The sequence below is a fragment of the Bos indicus x Bos taurus genome, chromosome 15 (genome assembly GCF_003369695.1).
Source record: "Bos indicus x Bos taurus breed Angus x Brahman F1 hybrid chromosome 15, Bos_hybrid_MaternalHap_v2.0, whole genome shotgun sequence".
Classification (NCBI taxonomy): Eukaryota; Metazoa; Chordata; class Mammalia; order Artiodactyla; family Bovidae; genus Bos; species Bos indicus x Bos taurus.
The window spans coordinates 6,706,598-6,726,867 of NC_040090.1; the positions used below are offsets into that span (position 1 = coordinate 6,706,598).

The window sequence follows — 20,270 nt, forward strand, 5'->3', positions numbered from 1 at the left end:
CATCCCATCTCCAAATACGTCACATTGAGGGTTAGAGCTTCAACGTTATGAATTTGGAGGCAGGGATACAAAATTCAGTGCATAGTAATGATTAATTAAACAAAAATCCATACTGATGTTAATAAATGAACAAATTAAAATCTTAATAAAAAAAGAATGGGATATTTGCATAGTTTCAAAGTACTTCCTCACAAAATACTTGTTAATTTCAAGGGGAAACCCTCACCATGGAGAAGGTTTGTAGAACCAGATTAATCACTGAGTGAGATCGACATCTCCAGTAATGAAACAAAATGAAATCAGCTGCTACCCGCATGAACGGAGTGAGAAACTCAGCGTCTCTTCTGTGAGGCTCCTGCAAAGATGAGTCACGTGAATGTAATCAAGCAGACACGCCAGGTAAACACAAACAGAAATACCCTGCAGGACTTCCTTTGCCGTCCAGTGGATAAGAACCCACCTGCCAATGCAGGGGACACGGACTCGATCCCTGCACTGGAAGATTCCACATCTCATGGAGCAACTAAAGCCCCCGCACCAGGACTGCTGAGCCCACCTACTGCAGCTACTGAAGCCCGGGAGCCCTAGAGCCTGTTCCCTGCAACAGGAGACTGCAAAGAGAAGCCCATGCAACTAGAGAGCAGCCCCCGCTCACTGAAACTAGAGAAAGCCCGTAACAATGAAGACCTGCCACGCCTAAAGAATACATACATTGATTAATTTTTTAACAGACTGTTAATGCCAGATTTTTTTATTTTTGGAAAGAAATATTCTACAAAGTAACTGTAATCTTCAAAAGTGTCAAGGTCATGAAGCCAGGGAAAAACTGAGAAACAATCCCAGACTGAAAGAAACTAAAGCCCTACAACTAAATACAATGCTTGATTCTGATCTTGATTCTGGACTGAATCCAAGTCTGAATGCAGTCTGTCCTTTAACGCTGTGAAGAACATTACTGGGACAAGTGATGAAATTTGAATGGAGGCTAAGGGTTAGATGGTAGAAACACATCAAGGTTAACCTACTGGTACTGAAGTTGTATTGTGCTTAAGTAGGAAAATGTCCTTGTTTGTAGGAAATTCCCACCAAAGTATATAAGGTGATGTGGTATTTAACCAATAATATTCTCTCAAAAGATGCAAGAAAAAAATTATTTACACTGTATTTTCAACTTTTCTTTAGGTTTTAGATTTTAAAAATAAAAATATATAATTTTTTTAAAAAAGAATAGCACAGGGTAAGCGGTTGAGGAGCGTGGGAGCAGAAAAGGCCCAGGAGGTGCAGGCTGAAACATTAAAGGCTGTGCCAGTGGGTCTGGATGAGAAGGAGGCATTTAAGCAAAGACTTGAAGGAGCAAAGGTAAGGGAGTGAAGCAAGAAAATATCCTGGAAAGAACATTTCAGGACAGCAGAACAGAGTCCAAGGTAGGAGTTGGCCTGGCCTGATCTCCAAGCAACAAGGAGCCGTGTAACTGTGAGCAGAGAGGAAAGGAGTGGGAGTCAAGGTCCTGGAGAAAATTGTCGGGGAGGAAAAAAGCGGTGCTGTGACCCACCTGCCGATGCAGGAGATGTAAGAGATGTGGGTGCAATTCCTGGGTTGGGAAGGTGCCCGGAGGAGGACATGGCGCCCCACTCCAGTATTCTTGCCTGGAGAATCCCGTGGGCAGAGGGGCCTGGCGGGCCACAGTTCATAGGGTTGCACAGAGTTTGGACACAACTGAAGCGACTTAGCACGTAAGCACAAAATCCCCTGCAGGACCTGGGAGGCTGTTTCAGGGACCTTGGCTTTTACTCTAAGTCTCACAGCTGCTGCAGGGTTTTGAGCAGAGGAGTGACATGATCTAACGAGGCTTTAAAATAATTCCCTTGGTTGCTGTGTTGAGAACAGAGTACACAAGACAACTGGCCAGGATGCTTCAAAAATGTCTATGTCATGAAAGACCAAAAAAGATCGGGAGACTGTTCTAAACTGAAGGAGACTGTAGAGACCTGACAACTGACTGCCATGTGTGATTTTTGACTTGATGTTGGATTTTTTTTTTTAAGGCTCTAAGGCATGCTATGGAGATAATTGAAGAAATTTTAATATGGACTGTATATTAGATTTTATTGCCTCAATATTAAATTCTATAGGTATGACAATATACTATGCTATAATGTATTGGAGTTCCATTATTAGAATGTCTTTACTCTTAGGAGACACAAGTTGAAATATTAGAGGTGAAGTAACATGATGTCTGCAATGTACTTTGAAATGGTTCAGAAAAACAGACAGCAAAAGAAAATGCAAATCAATTCGTGACTCTAGGTGAAAGATACATAGGTATTCATTGTCCATTCTTGCAATTTTTTAATGTATTTCGCAGTTTTCAAAATAACAGATTTTAAGAAGTATTTTAGTAGGGGTCCCCAGGGGAACAGATCCCATAGGAGACATATATGTATGTAAAGAGATTTATTATGAGGAAATCGGCTCATACAATTACAGAGGTGGGTAACCTCCATGGCGGGTAGGGTAAACCGGCAAACTGGAAACCCAGGAATGTTGCTGGTTTAGTTTCAGTCTTCATCAGAAGGCCTGAGGTCCCATGGAGCTGCCGGTGTACATTGTAGTCTGAAAGCCAACAGGCACAAGACCCTGTTCAGTTCAGTTCAGTCGCTCAGTCGTGTCTGACTCTTTGCAACCCCATGGACTGCGGCACGCCAGGTCTCCCTGTCCATCACCAACTTCCGGAGTTTATTCAAACTCATGTCCATTGAGTAGGTGATGCTATCCAACCATCTCACCCTTCTCCTCCTGCCTTCAATCTTTCCCAGCATCAGGGTCTTTTCAAATGAGTCAGCTCTTCGAATCAGGTGGCCAAAGTATTGGAGCTTCAGCTTCAGTATCAGTCCTTCCAAAGAGTATTCAGAACTGATTTCCTTTAGGATGGACTGGGTGGATCTCCTTGGAGTCCAAGGGACTCTCAAGAGTCTCCTCCAACACCACAGTTCAAAAGCATCAATTCTTCAGCACTCAGCTTTCTTTATAGTCCAACTCTCACATCCATACATGACCACTGGAAAAACCATAGCTTTGACTAGATGGACCTTTGTTGGCAAAGTAATGTCTCTGTTTTTGTAATAAAATGTCTAGGCTGGATCATTGAAAAAGCAAGAGAGTTCCAGAAAAACATCTATTTCTGCTTTATTGACTATGCCAAAGCCTTTGACTGTGTGGATCACAATAAACTGTGGAAAATTCTGAAAGAAATAGGAATACCAGACCACCTGACCTGCCTCCTTTAGGATGGAGGAGCAGCCTGTGAGCAGCCTGATTAGGACTACATTTCCCAAGGACCCTGGGTCGTTTCTCCCTCCGCTTTCTATTTCTTTTCCGCCCCAGGTCCCGCCCCTCTGGGCGTTCCAGCCAGTGGCGCATCCTCCTCTCGCTGTGGCACTAACAGGACGAGGGCGGGAACTTTTCAGCAGCCGCGGGGGCGGGTCCTGTGGCCTGCGCTTCAGCTTTTGAATCCGAGAAGCAGATTCGCCGCCGCAACGCGGCCCAAGCTAATTTTTTTCAAGAGTCAGGACTTGTTGACGGAGTCTCACTAGTCAAGAGCAGACGTAAAGAGAGGTAATATTGATCTCTCCCTGCGGCTGCCGCCCGGTGTAATCTTCAGGCTGCTCCTCCGAATGGTGAATCTGCTGCCGAAACTCGAGAGTCCAGTGACTCGGCAGGAGAAGATGGCGACTGTGTGGGACGAAGCGGAGGTGCGCGCAGGCGGTGCTGGAGCTCGGGCCACGGGGAGACCCCGCTGGCGGGAGGGGAGGCGGTGGCTGCGGGGGTCAAGGTCGAGCCCGGTCCCGGGATTGGGGCCGCTTGGTATGCGGTCGCGACTGCATTCTGGGTTTTTTGGCGCATAGTGGGTCAGTTGAGGCAGAGTTGGCTAACTCACAGTGCTGAGTTAACTGCCTTGAATTTAAGGGAAAAAAAATTATTCTTTTCGCAGCAAGATGGAATCGGGGAGGAAGTTCTCAAGATGTCCACAGAAGAGATCATCCAGCGCACACGGCTGCTGGACAGTGAAATCAAGGTGGGCAGTGAAGCCCCCTCTCCCTGCCCGCGTCCCCACACACAGGGCAGGCCCTGGTGCTCTCACGTCGTCCCCAGCCTCCCTCGGAGAGGTGTGGGGGCCGCGGTTTCCTCCTCAGACCAGAAAACGAGAAAAGAAAACGAAGTTTTAAAAGCGAGGGGGAGAGGGCCAGGGTGGTGGGAGACCAGGCTTGAGAGAAGGAATGGTCTGACTGCCGTTCCCAGGCTTTTCAGTATTCCTCTTGAGAGTCTGTCTTTTAAGAAACCCCCATTTTACAGATGAGCAAACTGAGGCTAAAAGAGGGTTGTTGTTGTTTTGTTTTGTGTTTTACTGTGGTGAGGTATGGAGCCTGTAACGAAAGGCAGAACCTGAAACCCGTATTTGCTCAACTCAAAGTCTGGCTCTTTTCCCTTGACTACAACTGCTTCCCCTGGAGGTCTCCCGACAGGCCTCCTGTTTCAACCTTTGCTGGTTGTGGACACAGTTAGGCTGAGCATTCAGAGAGCCTTCGAGCTGAGTGAAGGGGTGCAGGAGGGTTCCTCCGGCTGCCTGGATAAGGTGCTCCAATTAAGTGGCCCTCAGATAAGCTAAGGTAAGGCTGAATGTTTCCTTCCATTCACCCTCATCCCAGATCATGAAGAGCGAAGTGTTGCGAGTCACCCACGAACTCCAGGCCATGAAGGACAAGATCAAAGAGAACAGCGAGAAAATCAAAGTGAACAAGACGCTGCCGTATCTGGTCTCCAACGTCATCGAGGTGTGTGTGTATGTGGAGGGGAAGAGGGGTCAGTGGGGCTTGGAGACAGCCTGCCATTGGGGAAAGAGTGGGTGGGCCTTTTGAGGCCTAAATTGCATGTAGGATCTAAACCTCTTAGGTTCTCCTTCCTGCTGTAAGTTTTTAGGGGAATATACAGGCCTGAAAAGGCATCGGAAGCTTCGTGTTTCTTTTTCTACTGGGTATTTTTCCTCAGGGGGTAGATGAGCTCTGAGCAGAGATCACGCTAAATCTTCTGATTTATTAACCGCACCTTTGCTGGGCTTGGGGCTAGGCTGAGGAGTGAGGTAGGGATGGCGAGCCCTGGGAGTGCTGAGGTTGTCTAGGCCCCAGAAGTTCTGGGCTCTGCAGAGTACAGGGGGGCTGAGCAAATCTGAGCTTCTTTCTTTCCCAGCTTCTAGATGTTGATCCTAACGACCAAGAAGAAGATGGTGCAAACATTGATCTAGACTCCCAAAGGAAGGGCAAGTGCGCAGTGATCAAAACCTCTACGCGGCAGGTGAGGCTGGCACAGCAGGAGGAGCTGCAGAGCATGAGAGGGGGATGTGAGGCTGGCACAACAGGAGGAGCTGCAGAGCATGAGAGGGGGATGTGAGGCTGGCACAGCAGGAGGAGCTGCAGAGCATGAGAGGGGGGTGTGGGACAGGACTCGGGAGCCTACCTGAGGGCAGTGACTGAGGCTGCACCTGGAATCCTTCTGCAGACCTACTTCCTGCCTGTGATTGGCTTGGTGGATGCCGAAAAGCTGAAGCCGGGAGACTTGGTGGTGAGTGGTGTCCCTGAGCCCAGGCGGGCCTTTTCCAGCGAGGTTTCTCCCACTGCTGAGCCGAGCCCCTGGCCCCGGCCCGGTCACTGTGGGTCCTGAACATTTGCGGAGCTGCCTGCCCTTTGATTCTTGTGTTGCCCGGTCCTGTGGCTCTCCTTTCACTCTATGGACACCTGTCCCCCAGTCACTTAGGTAGACCTTGAGCTGGGACAGAGCTGAGGTTTCCATGCTGTGTCCCCAGGGTGTGAACAAAGACTCCTATCTGATCCTGGAGACCCTGCCCACCGAGTACGACTCGCGGGTGAAGGCCATGGAGGTGGACGAGAGGCCCACGGAGCAGTACAGTGACATCGGGGGCCTGGATAAGCAGATTCAGGAGGTGAGGGAAGCCCGGCACCTCACCAGCCTTTTGTGTCTCTCTGCTTCAGTGACCAGAGCACTTTTCCTCCCATGCCTCTTATCCTTGCAGCACTCTAGGGAGGCAGGGAAGAGGCCATGGAACAGTTTAGAAGACTGAGCTCTGGAGGGTCTGAATGGCTTGCTTGGGATCTCAGATGGTTAGGGCCAGAGCCAGGACCGGAGCTCAGGCTCCTGTTCTTAACCCGTCCTTCTGCCCTGTCCTGCTGTTCCGGGAGTCCACCGGCAGCCTTGGTGGCAGTGAGCGTTCTGTGTCCTCTGGATGTGGGGCAAGGAGACGGCGGTGGCCCCAAGTTGAGTGGGAGGGCTACAGAGAGGGTTAGGCTGTGGGAGCCCACAGGGTTCACTGTCCTCACCCAGGTCTTCTTCCTGGCAGCTAGTGGAGGCCATTGTCCTGCCAATGAACCACAAGGAGAAGTTTGAGAACTTAGGGATCCAGCCCCCAAAGGGCGTGCTGATGTACGGGCCTCCAGGTACAGGGAAGACCCTGCTGGCCAGGGCCTGTGCTGCGCAGACCAAGGTGAGTGCCTTGGGAAGGATGGGGGGAGATGGGTGGGAGCTGAGACTCAGCTGGGTGGGCTTGAATCGAAGGGGCCTCTTGTTGCGCCTTTGGCCTGATTCTGTCACCGTCCACCCCAGGCCACCTTCCTGAAGCTGGCCGGCCCCCAGCTGGTGCAGATGTTCATTGGGGACGGTGCCAAGCTAGTCCGGGACGCCTTTGCGCTGGCCAAGGAGAAAGCACCGTCCATCATCTTCATAGATGAGCTGGACGCCATCGGCACCAAGCGGTGAGGGGTGCGGGGTCCCACCAGGTTGGGTCTGGAACCCTGCTCTTCCACCCTGCTGCCTGCTCGCCCTGGGATGCTGGCGGCGCTCTCCATGTGCTTGGACTTCTTAGTGCTCTTCTGACTAGCCTCCCTGCTTCATTTCTTTTCCCCCACCATCCTTTCTCCTCACAGTTGCCAGCAGGTTCCTCTCAAAGTTTCACTGACTGGCTCCGCCAGCTCCTCATGCAGACAGAGCCTGCTTTCCCCTTCCGCGCCTCCCCACTGTTCCGTGGCATAAATGCTGGGCTTGCCACGGCCTGCGGGGCTGTGTGTTGGTTCCCCAGCTCCCCTCCAGCCTCACCCCGTCCCTGCCCTCACCTCCCCGCCCCACCCCCCCACCCTGGCTTCCTCCAGGCGGCCCCTCGGTTTGCAGGCCCGCTCGTTGGCAGAGATTTGCCACCTGCTCTTTTCTTTCTGGAATGTGCTTTTCCTTTTCCCCTGATCTCTGCTGGTCGGTTGCCCAGTGATGTGTTTTCAGCCCTCAGATCTCAGCCTGAGGGATATTTCCTCGGGGACAGCTGCCTGGGCCCCCTGTTCCATGCCAAGTCTGGGCCAGATCTCTCTATTTCTTCTGAGTTTTAGTTCAGTTTGTGATGGCACCTTCATTGGGGGCACAGGCCAGGCAGCGGGTTTTGCTCACTGTTCTGTCCTCAGTTCGGCACCTGAGCCCAGGAGCTCTCACATCTGACACCATTTCTGTGCTGTCCCTGGGCTGGGGGCCCCCAGGCTGAGCGGGACTCCTCTCCGCCCCGGGATGGGTTGGGTTGGGCTTCTGGAGGAGCAGGGGAGGGCGTCCCCCGAGCTGTGGCCTCACCAGTGTCTCCTTCGGGGCCCAGCTTCGACAGTGAGAAGGCCGGGGACCGGGAGGTGCAGAGGACGATGCTGGAGCTGCTAAACCAGCTGGACGGCTTCCAGCCCAACACCCAAGTGAAGGTGGGTGTTGTCTTCACAGGGGAGGAAGGGGCGCTGAGAGGTCAGGGGTCTTCTGTTGTCTCACTGGCGCAGCTCGAGTTAGAATTAGAGGCGGTCTTGAATATCCGGTGCCGTCTCACCTGACCCGGGCTGCCTCCTTGCCGGTCGTGGCCATGCCTGTCACCTGTCTCTGAAGCTCCCTCCTCATTCAAGCGGCCGCGTCTCCTTCTCAGGTCATCGCAGCCACCAACAGAGTAGACATCCTGGATCCTGCCCTGCTCCGCTCAGGCCGCCTGGACCGCAAGATCGAGTTCCCCATGCCCAACGAGGAGGCCCGGGCCAGAATCATGCAGATCCACTCCCGGAAGATGAACGTCAGGTGCGTAAAGTCACGAGCGAGGCGCTGAGACCTCAGGGGCAGCAGAGCCATCCCAGTCCTCTTCGTACTGAGCCTCCCCGGGCTTCCCCTCTCCCTCCACCTCCCATTCACACAGCACTGTCCCCGCAGCGGCCTCCCTTTCTCTCAGGTGCCTGACCTGACACAGAACCTTACTGGGGCCCAGGATCCTTAGCGTTCACCTGCACACACACCCCCTGCCCCGGGATCGGAAGGCGTGCCAGCCCGGGCCGTTTCCTGGCCTCCTCTGCCCTAGCAGGTGAACACAGCCCAGCCTGGCCCAGGGGAATGCTGCCAGGGGCCAGGCAGACCTGGTTCAGATCTGTGTGCCCGTCTGCAGGTGGCATAAGCCTTGGTTTTCTTCCTGGGACTTGGGGGTGAGGGCTGCAACCTCCCGGGGTTGTGATAATGTCCAGTGCAATGCTTGGCGCAGGAGGTGAGTCGCCACAGCACTGTGCCGGTACAGGGCCCGCCCGCCTGAGACAGGCAGACGGCTGTCTTCTGTCTGCACAACCTTCTGCTCCCCCCAGACTGGATCCTGGGGTCCAGGTGCATCTCGAAGGCTGGAGACACTAGAAATGACTTGGTCTAACCTACTCTGACCTCCCTGCCTCCTGCCTCCCCCCTGCCCTGTGCAGAGGGACGGAGGGACGAGGCCCAGTGGGGAAGGGACTCTTCCGTGATCCGGGCGAGTCGACCTCACTGCCTGAGGGAGCGTGTGGGGGATAGCTGCTCTTCCTGGCCCCTCTCCTCAGTCACTGAGTCTCGCCCTACCTCCCCACAGTCCTGACGTGAACTACGAGGAACTGGCCCGCTGTACGGATGACTTCAACGGGGCCCAGTGCAAGGCAGTGTGTGTGGAGGCGGTGAGTGCGGGCTGCAGAGGGTGGGCGCTTCACACCACCTCCCTGCTCAGGCTGGTGGAGGCGGCCGAGGGAGGGGCTGAGAAGGTGGAGGCCTCCGGGAGCTGGACCAGGGCGTGGGGAGGGGCCAGAGAGCCTATCTGTTCTGGGGTGTGGGGAGGGACCCAGAGCCTGTGTCTCTGTCTGGGGGCTGGGGCGTGGGGAGGGACCTAAGAGCCTGTATCTCTTGTCTGGGGGCTGGGGCGTAGGGAGGGACCCAGAGCCTGTCTGGGGAGCTGGGGCGTGAGGAGGAACCCAGAGCCTGTCCGTCTGTCTGGGCACAGGGCATGATCGCACTGCGCAGAGGCGCCACGGAGCTCACCCACGAGGACTACATGGAGGGCATCCTGGAGGTACAGGCCAAGAAGAAGGCCAACCTGCAGTACTACGCCTAGGGGCCTCCTGCTGGCGGACACGCGCAATAAAGGATGCTTCCCATTCCTGCTGCCTGTCTGTCTCACCTTCCTGGGGCCTTGGGTAGAGGAGTCGGGGTGTATGCCGGAGGCCCTTCCCTAGGTGCTGCTGCTAGAAACCCAAGCGAGCCATGGGCCTCAGACCAGTTGTTAGGGCGGGGCCCCCTGGCAGGGATGGGTGTGCGCCCCAGCTGCTCCCTGGGGTCTTCTGGCCTCCAGACCCCTCTGACTGCACACTCCCTACCCCGCCTCTCAGTCTGAGCTTCTGAAAATTCTTGTTAACCTGCAGTTTGCCTGAGGGGCCTACACAGAAAGCCAAACCAGTGTTTCCCTTCCTTTTGAATCTTGGTGCTCTGGCCCTCGACCTTGCTTCCTGGTAAAGCCAGGCTCTGGGCCTTGGCTCCCTGGTTCCTGGCTGCCAAGCCTTCTGTTTGTTTCCACGTCCTGGTTCGCTATTGGCCCATTTCCTCCCGCTGAAAAATGAGCTTCAAGCAAGATCCGGTGAGAGCCCTTCTAGGCCTGACCCTGCTCACCCGGTGTCCTCTCCCACCCCTGGTCCTGCCCCCCGCCCCGTCCCTGTGACGCCCCACATCTGCTGGTCATCTGCCTGCCACCCTTTCAGCTCTGCTGCCTGAAAGCTGACCGGGTGGTTCACCGCTGGCTGAGGGCTCGGCGGGGACCACACGCTTTGCGGATCTTATGCTTAATTGTATCTAGTTAATCTCAGCCACCAGTAGGGCAGCCCTGTTTTATGGATGCATCTGAGCAGCTGGGCCAAGACCATGCAACTCTTAGACGGCATAGCCAGGATTCAAACCTAGGGGTGAGCATAAAGCCTACTGTGTTGTTGTCAGCAGGTTTGGCCGTCCCCCCACCCCCACAAATGGCCTGTTAAAACAGCAACCCTTCAAGAACCCCCATCGGCTCTCACTTGCCCCCTGGCAAGAGCCCCCTACCCTCTTCCCATCCCCTCTGAGGGGCCGTGCCCACAATCCCAGAACTACTGACTGCTGGCCAGTCTGGAGGCCCCTCCCTCTCCCACTGCCTCCGGGCCGCCAGCCTGGGTCAGGGGGTACCCTCACTGCACACTCCTTGGTGATCGGTCCCACTGACTTCCACTGCCCGCCCCCCCCACCACCACCACCCCATTCCAGAGGAGCCCCAGCACAGCCTCTGATAGAGCTCTGTCCCTCTCCTGGGCATCCCCACCTGAGTGAGGCCACAGGCTTCTTATCCCTGACCTCGGAGCCCCCATCTGTAAATGGGACCTGGCTGCCTCCCTCGGCGAGCTGAGTGCATCTATGCCCTATGCCTGCTGAGGGCTGGGGGCGCTGGGGAACAGCCCTGGCTTCCTCTGTTCATCAGGCCTGGGCCCACCGCTCCCTGTCCCCCTTCTCCCAGGAAGCAGCTCCTTCCCATGCCTGATGCTGGCTTTACTCAGCCTGTTCACTGGAGGCGAGGGTGTGGTTTAGAATAAAGATTTCATTTTTCCTTTTTAACAAAAAATAATTTCATGGAGGCCAAACCTGGAGACGACTTTGTGGGTGGAGCTCCCTCCCGTGGTGAAGTTACTCAGGCCAGGCTGGGAAGAAGCCCTTGGTTCGCAGGTCTGCGAGGACACCAGCCTTGGGGGTGACGTGGGCTATAATGGCCTAGAACCAGGCTTGTTTTATTGACATAAAAAGCTAACAGCAGAACAAGCCAGGGAAACGTGGAATGTTTATACCCTGTTCTGAGAAGCAGCTCAAAAGAGTGCAGAGGAGCAGAAGGGCTAGAAGGCAGGGATGACAGGCTGGGCAACCTGCAAGAGCCGGGGTGCGCAGAACAGCCAACCTGGCGGGGACACGGGGTGCCCGGCTTTCGTGTGCAGAACAGAGGCAGCCAGTTCGTGTATATTTATTTGCATCTCATCTATACAAGTTATTTACAGATACAAACGGAACCACAGCAAAACTGCTATAAAATCGATCAGCCCCTCCTGACGGCGACTCCTCCCCACGAGGCTGGAGCCTGGCTGTGGAGCGGGCCAGCTGAGTACCTGGGTGTCGGCCAAGGGAAATAGCTGGGGATTATGGCTTCAGCATTCTCCCAGAGCACATTCCTGAGTGCTGACAACGTGGAGCCCTCACCGCCCCCGCCCAGCCCCACCCGCGGTGGCTGGGGAAGGGGGCCCGCGTCGGGGGCAGGCGGCCACCGTTTCCTGTCTTCCTGCCCCCAGAGTGTCTTCCGGACCCCGGGCTGGCAGGAGCACCCGAGCAGACGGGGAGGACACTGGCCCAGGGCCGCTCGCTGCCCTGCTGGCTGCCGTTTGGCAGCTGGAGGTGGCAAGAGCTGCCGGCGCTGCCAGGGAGCATTCGCAGCGGTGGGGGGGACAGGAGCCGGCCCAGGGCTGACGGGGAAAAGGTCTTAGAAAGCATCTCCCAGCTCCGCGCTGGGTGCAGTAGGGCCGTCAGCGCTGAGTGGAGCCGGGGGCGAAGCACCCGCCTCTCCTCTCTTTGGCCTCAGAGCTGGTGAAGGGAGGACCAGGCCACGGCTGAGAAAAGGTGCCCCAGCCTTGGTCCCTGGCTGCTCGGAGCCGGGTGCACGCCCCCAGGGGCTTACCCCCAAGGCCCAGGGCCACGGAGGCCTCGGCGGGGACAGCTTTGGGGCTCGCTGCAGGCCTGGCTCCTTGGGCGGCTCACTCTTCCCAGCATCACGCACAGAGGCCTCTGCCCGGGACCGCCACTCCCGTGCCTCACTGCTGACTCCGGCGGTGCAAGCCCCCAGGGTGGCAGGGGGAGAAGACCAGTGGGCGGGCCCGGGCGTCAGGGATCACAGTGTCGGCCTCGCACACACCTCTGGTCACATGTGCACATCACACACACACACACCACCCTCTTGTTGGGTTGGAGGTGCACTCGCTCTCTGACACACGCATATTCACTCATACACACACATGGTCACAGAGTGAATCCGAGTCTCTTATTGCTGTGCAGGAGTGGGGCGCCGAGACAGTCACTCCACGAAGACCGAGAACAGCACCATCACCACGATGCCCGCACAAAGCAGAAGCACCTGCTGCAGGGAGCGCCTGCGGGCGAGAGGGCCGGGGCTCAGGGGGCCGCACGGGCCGACGGGCAGCGGGCAGGGGCCTGCCAATGGCAGTGCCGGCGGGCAGCTCACCACGGGTCATCTTCCTCCAAGAGATCGGGCAGCACGTTCACCAGGGCGATGTAGAGAAAGCCACCGGAGGTGAAGGGCAGGATCCAGGCCACCGTCTCCTCTGTAGCAGGGGGAGGAGCCCTGACTGGCTGGGGGGGGCTGGGCGGCCACGTGTACCGACCGCCCCCCATCCCGCGGGGTGGACCCGAGCAGAGCCGGGCTCGGATACCCGGGTCAGGGCGGCCGTGCCCTTCGGCCAGGGCCCCTCTGCGGACCGCCACCACCCCCACGCCCGTACCTACTCCCTTGGGGGATTGCGCACAGATGGCGAAGCAGGCGCCCAGCAGGCCCCCCAGTGCCGTCGAGAGCTGCAGCTTGGCTGCGCTCCATCGGTCAAAGCCGGCCCGGAGCAAGATGGCAAAGTCGCCCACCTGAGGGGAGGTCCAGACGATCACTCTGGGCCCCGGTGGGGCCAGACGCCCTGAGCATCTCAGGTGTGGATGGGTGCACCGAGCCCCCAGCAGCAGCCCCATCGCTGGGACCCTCGGCCCACAACCCCTCTGCTGGGACCCCAGTCCTGAGGAGGCTGGAGCATGGCTGCAATGGTGGCTGTAGTCTGAGTAGGCTGAGTAGCCCCAGGTCTCTGGTGCAGCCCCCCAAGCCAACCATTGCTGGGCAGTCCCACCCAAAGTACCCCCCACCAGCTGCACACCCACATGGCTGATCATGGGGACCCTGTGGCACTCACCTCATGGGGGATCTCATGCAGGAGGATGGCCATGGTGGTCAGGAGCCCGATCTGCAGGGAGGGGAGTGTGTGTGGGGGTCTTTGTTGAGGGTACCCAGCTGTCCGCTCATCCTACCAGTATCTGCTCTGGGTGCCCTGGCTGGACACTGTTTGGCTACTAGAAATACAGCAGCGAATAAAACAGACCAGGAATCCGCCCTCAAGAAGCTCCCAGTCCGGGGGGGAGAGGCAAGGACTGAGTAAACACAGAAAGAGCCGTGTGACCACACGCCTTGACAGGGGCCATGGGACACGAGGGGCCTGACAGATGAGGGGTCAGCAGAGGCCTCTTTGAGAAAGTGCTTTTGGAACGGAGGCCTGAAGGATGAGAGTGGTAGAAAGAACACTCCAAGCAGAGGCAGCAGGGAGGAGGAAGCCACCAGAGGGGGACAAGGTGGGCCAGTTCAAGGGCAGACAGACCTCGGGGCCCAAGCACAGAGGCAGAGGGAGCAGGAGTGGGGAGAGGCACGTAGAAGCAGGAAGGGGCTGAGTCTAGCAGCTTGGCTGAGGCCCGTGGTCCCGAGGAGTGTTCGCAGTAAGGAGGCTGAGGTAAGGTGCTGGGTGCAGGGAGCGTGGAGGAAGTGACTGGAGGCAGGGCCTCCTGGTCAATGTGGGCCCTGCATGCCTGTCGCGATGGCCTGCGCCCCCGCCCCCACCCCAGCCTCACTCACCTTCTTGCTCACTAGGAAGCTGGCGGCCACGGCCAGCCCGTGGGTGAAGTTGTCTATGGTGTTGGCCAGCAGGTTGAGATAGCCACTGACCTGGGTGAGGAGGGACAGGGTTGGGCTGAGCCAGGCAGGTGGGCCTGAGCCAGGCCGGCCACTCGGGGTGGGGCGGCTGTGGGGGGCAGGGCCCGAGCGGGCCACTCACTTTGATGTTCCGGACCACGGCGCTCGGGCCGGGCTCTGCAGCCGGCTGGGCCAGATAGTGGCCTCCATTGAGCGCGGCAGCAGCTGCGGGGTCTTTGCTGGGGGCCTAGGGCCAGGAGAAGGGGGGAGAGGTGACATTAGATGCCCCCCACTCGGCCAGGGTAAACAAAGGGAGGGAGACAGGGGACACCGCTTTTATCCGGCTGGACTTCGCTGCTCAACCAGCCGGGTGACCCCAGACCCAGCAAGCCCTCTGCTTTCCACACTGCTGTCACCATTATCCATGGAGACAAGTCATGGCAGGGGCTGGGCCCGGATCCTTCCAGACAAGCTGGCCCAACCTCCCAGAGCTCCCAGGAAAGGGCCGAGAGACTCTTTTTAGGGCTTGACTCAAAACCTGAATATTCACTGGAAGGGCTGATGCTGAAACTCCAATACTTTGGCCACCTGATGTGAAGAACTGACTCACTGGAAAAGACCCTGATACTGGGAAAGACTGAGGGCGGGAGGAGAAGGGGACAACAGATGAGATGGCTGGATGGCATCACCAACTCAATGGACATGGGTCTGAGTAAACTCTGGGAGTTGGTGATGGACAGGGAGGCCTGGCGTGCTGCAGTCCATGGGGTCGCGAAGAGTTGGACACGACTGAGGGACTGAACTGAACTGAACTGACTCAAAACCTGGGCCTCCAGGCCCTAGTACCACCACAGAATGAAGGCTGACCTGTGTAGGCTCTGGAGTTTGGGGCTCACCTGGCTGGTCTCCTCCTTCCCTTTGCTGTCGAAGAACAACTTCTCCAACACCAGGAAGGTCAGGAAGCCAGCAATGACCCACAGTCCCAGCTGCTGTTGCTGCTGCAGGCTCTGCCTCTCACCACCTGCAGGGGGCAGCACTGACAAGCCAGGGCCACAGATCCGGGGTGGGCCCCCCTCCCCCAATTGGAACGGGGGCACTGGGACCGTGACAGAGGTCCAGGAACCCCTCTCCCAGTCATTCTTCAGAGTGGGCACGGCCTAGGTCATTCCTGGGCCTGGGCACCAGCTCCACCCACTGCCCACCACCCTCCTGGCCCCCCCAGCCTGTGGCCTCACTCACCAGAGCTGGCGCTGTTCGTGTAGGCCCACGCCTCGGGGAGCAGGTGGAGAAACACGTTGCCCAGAAGTCCCCCCAAGGCAAAGCTGAGCAGCTGTTTCAAGCGCCGTGCCCCAGCTACAAGGCAGAGATGTGGGACCTGGGAACGGAGGCCAGAGTCCCTGGCCTGACCCCTTCCCCACCCAGCTTACTGGGCTTCTGGTGTGATCCCAACCAGACTGCAAGTCTCTGGACGGCTGGACGTGGGCTGCTGGCCTCCCCGGGCCCCCAGCCTCCAGCCCCTCCAGGGGCTGGTGTTCAGCAGGAATTCACCACGTCCTGCAGGGCGCGCGTGGAGCCACTACTGCTCCAGGGCTAAGAGAGTGGACAAGCCCCAGCCCCCAAAGCCAGCAGCTGGTAAGTCTGGGCAGATTACTTCCAGGGCTCAGTCTCATCATCTGTAAACTGGGGACAATTGTATCTATCTGACAGTGAGTGATCTTGATGAAATTAAATGACAACACGTGTAAGAAATGCTTATTAAAGAGGAGTTTTTCTCTTCTCGGCCACTGATACTCTCAGCGAAGTGGCAGAGATCTGACAACCTGTGCAGACTTAGAATACCCAGAGTTGGAAGTGCCCTAAAGGGGCCCTTGGTTCAGTAGACAAACTGAGGCCCAGAGGGAAAAGGTGGCTTGGTGGTGGGCGTATGATCCCAGGGTAGCTACTGCTTCCATGCTGTGCGACCTTGGGCTCCTAGAAGAACTCCTTTGTGCCCGTGCGTCCCCATTTGTAAAATGGAGCTAACAATCCAAGTCCTCCCTAGGCTGACCCCGCAGGGATGCCATGAGAAGGTCAGGAGCGCCGGGCCTGAAGAGGGCTGTGTTCACAGCTGCGGTGCCAGCCCTCAGCCCAGGGCCCGGCACGGCTGTGTGCATGTCCATCTGCTGAATGAATGGTTCCTAAGCCTGGCAGGCAGCACAAGTCCCCGGGGGACCCTCGCTTCAGAGATTCCCAGGGCTGGTCCAGAACTTCCATGGCGTTGTCCTGGCTGGGGGCGACAGCCACCTGCATCTTTAGGGCTCCCCATCTGGTCCTGTTTCTCTTTCACCACAGAACGTCACTGTGGACACACGCACACGGCAGGAAGAGGAAGCCAAGGAAAGCCCTCTGCCATGCCTGCGCCCACCTCCCGGGTGCCCTCCCCAGAGGAGGCGGGCTGCCAGCCTCTCCATGTTCCAGGGAAGGCCGCCCTGGGGGCTCTGGGTCTGAGTACCCTTTTGCACGCTGAAGTGGGGCTGAAGCAAGAGGTGGCGCTTTTTACGGGGCACTGGCTGGTGAACATGGAGCCCCTTCCCAGCGGTGGACAGTCTTCTTTTTTTTTCAAGTTAACTGCTTAATTTATGTGGTGTGTTGGGCCCACCACCCCTACCCTTGTAGGGGTCACCGTGGCACCACCTGCCACATGAAGCCAGCCTCGCTGTGGTTGGAGCCCAGGACGTAAGCCTGCACAGTCCACGCCTAAGCATGGTTGAGACAGCAAGGAAACTCTGGCCAGAGGTGACACCTAGTCCCACTGCTCATCAGGTCTGCATACAGCATTTCATGTATTACCCCAGAGGTATAACATCAAGACGGGCTGAATAGCAACCGTCTTCTCCTGCATCATCCCACCTGCCCCACCAGTACCACCACCTCACGTCTCAGTAAGATCCCAAACCCACTCCTCACTCGCTAAATACGGTACAAGGTGACACTCAGGGGAGGCAGGTCCACTTGTGTTCAAGAACGCCCCCCTCCCAGGTCTGGAAGCCAGGGTGGACGATATCCCCCAGGCTTTTCAGTGGCTGGGCACTCTTCCAATCGCTTTACTGATATTAGTTCATTTAATCGTCACAAAAACATCTATGAAGTTTATACTGTTATTATCCCCGTTTTTAAGGTTGGGACCTTGAGGCAGAGCCAAGTTAAGGAACTCACGCAATACTACCCCAAGTGGCACAGCCAGGCTTTGAACCCCAGGCAGCCTGGCGTCCTATTTCCAGCCTTGCCTCTTGCTTCGCAGTGAACGTTTGCTGATGTTCATCTTTCAGAATAAACAGGTGCACAAATGGATGAACAAATAAGCTGGCGCACCCCGGCTCACTGGACCGCGGGGAAGAACTGTACTCGGTCCAGCCCTCTACCTCAGACATGCTGCCGCCTGGGACGAGACCCGGCTCTCCCACGAAGGGCAGCGGCATGGTTCCCCGGTCACCTGCCGCCCCTGGGTCACCTGTCGTCCCCGGGTCACCTGCTGCCCCCTGGGTGCCGGAGAGGTGATCATTTACCTTCTGAGCGCAACGTGGTCCCCATCTCCAAGGGAATGACAAGCAGTGGGAAGACCCCGCTGAGCCCCACCATGAGTGAGCCCAGGAGGGAGCAGATCCACGTCTCCAGCCTCTCTCCACTCAGCAGGGCCCCCCAGGACTCGCTCTCCTTACTGTCCAGGCGACAGGCCGCTGCCACCCCCCGGCTCCGGAGGGCCTGCTGGGAGCCCCCAGCCCCTCCCAGGAGCTCCAGGGCAAGAGCCGCAAAGAAGAGGAGCCTCTGTCCCGCCATGCCGATGCCGGGGCAGGGACATCCAGGCATGCCACGTGCTGAAAAAACACACAAAGGCCGCTTGCGTGAGCGGCCACCCTTGGCCGCGCACCTGCTTAGAAAACGTGGCACCTGGACCCTCCCCGCGCTCCCTGCGGCCACGGCACCCGCCCTCCTGCCTGCCTCCCCCAGGGCCTCCAAGGACCCCTGTGAGGGGTGCACGGAGCAATGGGGCTCTGCTCCTCCACACCCCACTTCCAAGGACCACACATTTTTTTTTTCCTTGGGAGCCAGTTCCAGACTTTGTGTCAGCCTGTCCGCCTAGGGCTAAACTTTCCTTAATGACAGGGTGAGGCGCTGGCTGAGTTCCCTTCAGCCACCGGCAGGCCCGCCCCATCAGGGTGTCTGGCTGCCAGGGGAGAAAGCCTGACTGCCAGGATGCGCCCTAGTGAGGATACCCCCAGAAGCGTGGCCGGCAGCAGCATTGTCTAGCTTGACGGGACGAGCTTAGGAAGCGCAGGTGGCGGAAGCCAAGCAGCTGGGCTAGGTCAAGACCATCAGGGCTTCTTCCTAGGAAATGAGTCTAATACCCCGGGGCCTGGAGACAGGCAGGAGGTGAGGTGAGACCGAAGAGAGAGGCTCCTTCAGTGATGAGAGGCCTCCCAGATGCACGGGGCACGGGCATCCAAGACCCACCCTTAACCTTGTGCTCCACGCTTAAAGCTGCTGGGCTTGCGGTGCTGTGTGCTCAGTCGCTCAGCCCTGTCAACTCTCTGCGACCCCGTGGACTGTAGCCCGCCAGGCTCCTCTGTCCATGGGGATTCTCCAGGCAAGAATACTGGAGTGGGCTGCCGTGCCCTCCTCGCCTGACTGCGGACAAGTCCCTAAAGCCCTTCTCTGAGCCCTTAGTCTCCTCCTCTTCCGAGGAAGATCAGTATGGCCTCCCTCACTTGGTCGTGAGGGTGAGATGAATTTGCCCGTTGGGTGAGCCTGCCTGGCATGGTGAAGATACAGAGAGCCCTCCTCGTGTTAAGGGGCAGCCGGAGTGTACCCAGCGAGCAGATCACAGGATCTGGATGTGAGTCAACCAAGAGGGAAGTTCAACCTGGAAACTCGGGCGTGAGGTTTAAATGTGGTCTTCCCAGCCTCAGGCCGTCTGTGACCTTGAGCCGGTGATGTCTTTGCCTCAGTTTCCTCATCTCCTGATGGAGATGGGAGGAAGGGAAAGCAGCTGGAAGAGACGCCAGGGTCTGGGATCTCCAGGCCTTAACGGGACCCTGATGAAACCCACTGGGCTCCACTGGGGACCAAAGGCGGGACTGCGGCCAGGAGGCCGGGCTTGGGCCGGGCTTGGGAGGCAGAGGCGGGTCACGGTTAGAGGTGAGGGGGCCCCAGGTGTGGAACAGGAGATAGGGCTACCGAAGAGAGTCAGAGAGAAGAGAGAACGGGGGAAGCAAGAGCGGCAGAGTGAAGAGGGGGAGAGCCAAAGACGGATGCGGAGCGGGGAGAGATGGGGACGACGCGTGGGGAGACAGAGGAGAAGAGCCCAAGGAAGTTTTAACTCCCGGGCGAGAGGCCCAGGTCTGACCTGGACAAGGGGATCGGCAGAGTCCGCCCTGTCCGGGACTCGGGCCCCGGGCGTCGGGCGGTCACTCACCGTGCGGCGGCGGCGGCGCTCCGGGCGGCCCCGGCCATCCAGCTGCGGCACCGCGCCCCGCCCCGGCTCTGCCCCGCCCGGCCCGGCGCCCCCCTCCACCCGGGCCCGGAGCCGCCCCCAGCGCGCGGCCACGTCACACGGGACCTGTCCGGAACCCGGCGCGCCGCGCGCCGCGGGGTCGCGGGGGGAGCGGCGGTAAAGGGGCGCGCTTCCGCCTCGAGGCTATGGGGGACCCAGGAGGCTGGCGCACTTCCGCTCGGGCCGGACCGGGGACAGCGGCGGGGAGCGTCGGGCGGAAGTGGGAGCCCCGTGGGCGCCCGGCTCGGCCTGGCTGCGCGAGAGAGGAGGCAGCGGCCCCCGCGGGGACCGCGAGCGGCCGGGGCACTTGGGCTTGCGGGGCCCGGCCGCCGCTTCCTCTCTCGGGCGGCGGTGCTGGCCGCGGCCGCACGGGGGCGCGCTCGGCCGCAGGACGGCGCCGCCCCGGGCCGGGGTCCGGGTGTGCAGGGCGGGGGACGGCTGCCGCGCTCCTGCTCTGAGTCAGCCGGGCCTGGCTCCTCCATGAGCCAGGGAAAGGGGAAGTTCCTGCCACAGGGAGGGGCCTAGCCCCGGGAACCTCAGAAGAGGGAATTTTATTCTTACTCATCGAATTATTTTTATGCTTTGGTTTTTCACTGGGAA

The 20,270-nt window shown here is 58.1% G+C and overlaps 2 protein-coding genes across 4 annotated transcripts; one reads left to right on the forward strand and one right to left on the reverse strand.

Moving 5' to 3' along the window:
* Nucleotides 1-3,494: 3,494 nt before the first annotated feature.
* On the forward strand, nucleotides 3,495-9,514 carry PSMC3 (proteasome 26S subunit, ATPase 3). Its single transcript, XM_027562392.1, has 12 exons — nucleotides 3,495-3,752; nucleotides 3,992-4,075; nucleotides 4,707-4,832; nucleotides 5,245-5,349; nucleotides 5,554-5,616; nucleotides 5,858-5,995; nucleotides 6,410-6,553; nucleotides 6,673-6,821; nucleotides 7,697-7,793; nucleotides 8,006-8,151; nucleotides 8,954-9,035; nucleotides 9,356-9,514. The coding sequence occupies exons 1-12, from the start codon at nucleotides 3,675-3,677 to the stop codon at nucleotides 9,464-9,466; spliced, it is 1,323 nt and encodes a 440-aa protein (XP_027418193.1). The 5' UTR covers nucleotides 3,495-3,674; the 3' UTR covers nucleotides 9,467-9,514.
* A 1,850-nt stretch (nucleotides 9,515-11,364) lies between these two features.
* Nucleotides 11,365-19,656, reverse strand: SLC39A13 (solute carrier family 39 member 13). 3 transcript variants are annotated; one of them, XM_027562394.1, is made up of 10 exons: nucleotides 19,593-19,656; nucleotides 17,686-17,994; nucleotides 15,380-15,493; nucleotides 15,037-15,161; nucleotides 14,283-14,387; nucleotides 14,084-14,173; nucleotides 13,374-13,424; nucleotides 12,924-13,056; nucleotides 12,647-12,746; nucleotides 11,365-12,554 (listed from the first exon to the last, which is right to left on the reverse strand). In XM_027562394.1, the coding sequence occupies exons 2-10, from the start codon at nucleotides 17,984-17,986 to the stop codon at nucleotides 12,479-12,481; spliced, it is 1,095 nt and encodes a 364-aa protein (XP_027418195.1). In that variant the 5' UTR covers nucleotides 17,987-17,994; nucleotides 19,593-19,656; the 3' UTR covers nucleotides 11,365-12,478. The 3 variants fall into 3 exon arrangements, with proteins under 3 accessions (XP_027418195.1, XP_027418196.1, XP_027418194.1); XM_027562395.1 differs by having other exon boundaries at nucleotides 12,928-13,056; nucleotides 19,593-19,652; XM_027562393.1 differs by having other exon boundaries at nucleotides 12,647-13,056; nucleotides 19,593-19,652.
* Nucleotides 19,657-20,270: the final 614 nt, after the last annotated feature.

Excerpts from the sequence above, each read along its gene's own strand:
- PSMC3 (XM_027562392.1), top strand. The coding sequence starts at position 3,675 with ATGGTGAATCTGCTGCCGAAACTCGAGAGTCCAGTGACTCGGCAGGAG. Across the intron at positions 5,617-5,857 it reads TGAAGCCGGGAGACTTGGTG|GGTGTGAACAAAGACTCCTA; the intron begins GTGAGTGGTGTC and ends CTGTGTCCCCAG. Across the intron at positions 6,822-7,696 it reads GACGCCATCGGCACCAAGCG|CTTCGACAGTGAGAAGGCCG; the intron begins GTGAGGGGTGCG and ends TTCGGGGCCCAG.
- SLC39A13 (XM_027562393.1), bottom strand. The coding sequence starts at position 17,986 with ATGCCTGGATGTCCCTGCCCCGGCATCGGCATGGCGGGACAGAGGCTC. Across the intron at positions 13,057-13,373 it reads TGCATGAGATCCCCCATGAG|GTGGGCGACTTTGCCATCTT; the intron begins GTGAGTGCCACA and ends ACCTCCCCTCAG. Across the intron at positions 12,555-12,646 it reads TTGGAGGAAGATGACCCGTG|GCGCTCCCTGCAGCAGGTGC; the intron begins GTGAGCTGCCCG and ends TCTCGCCCGCAG.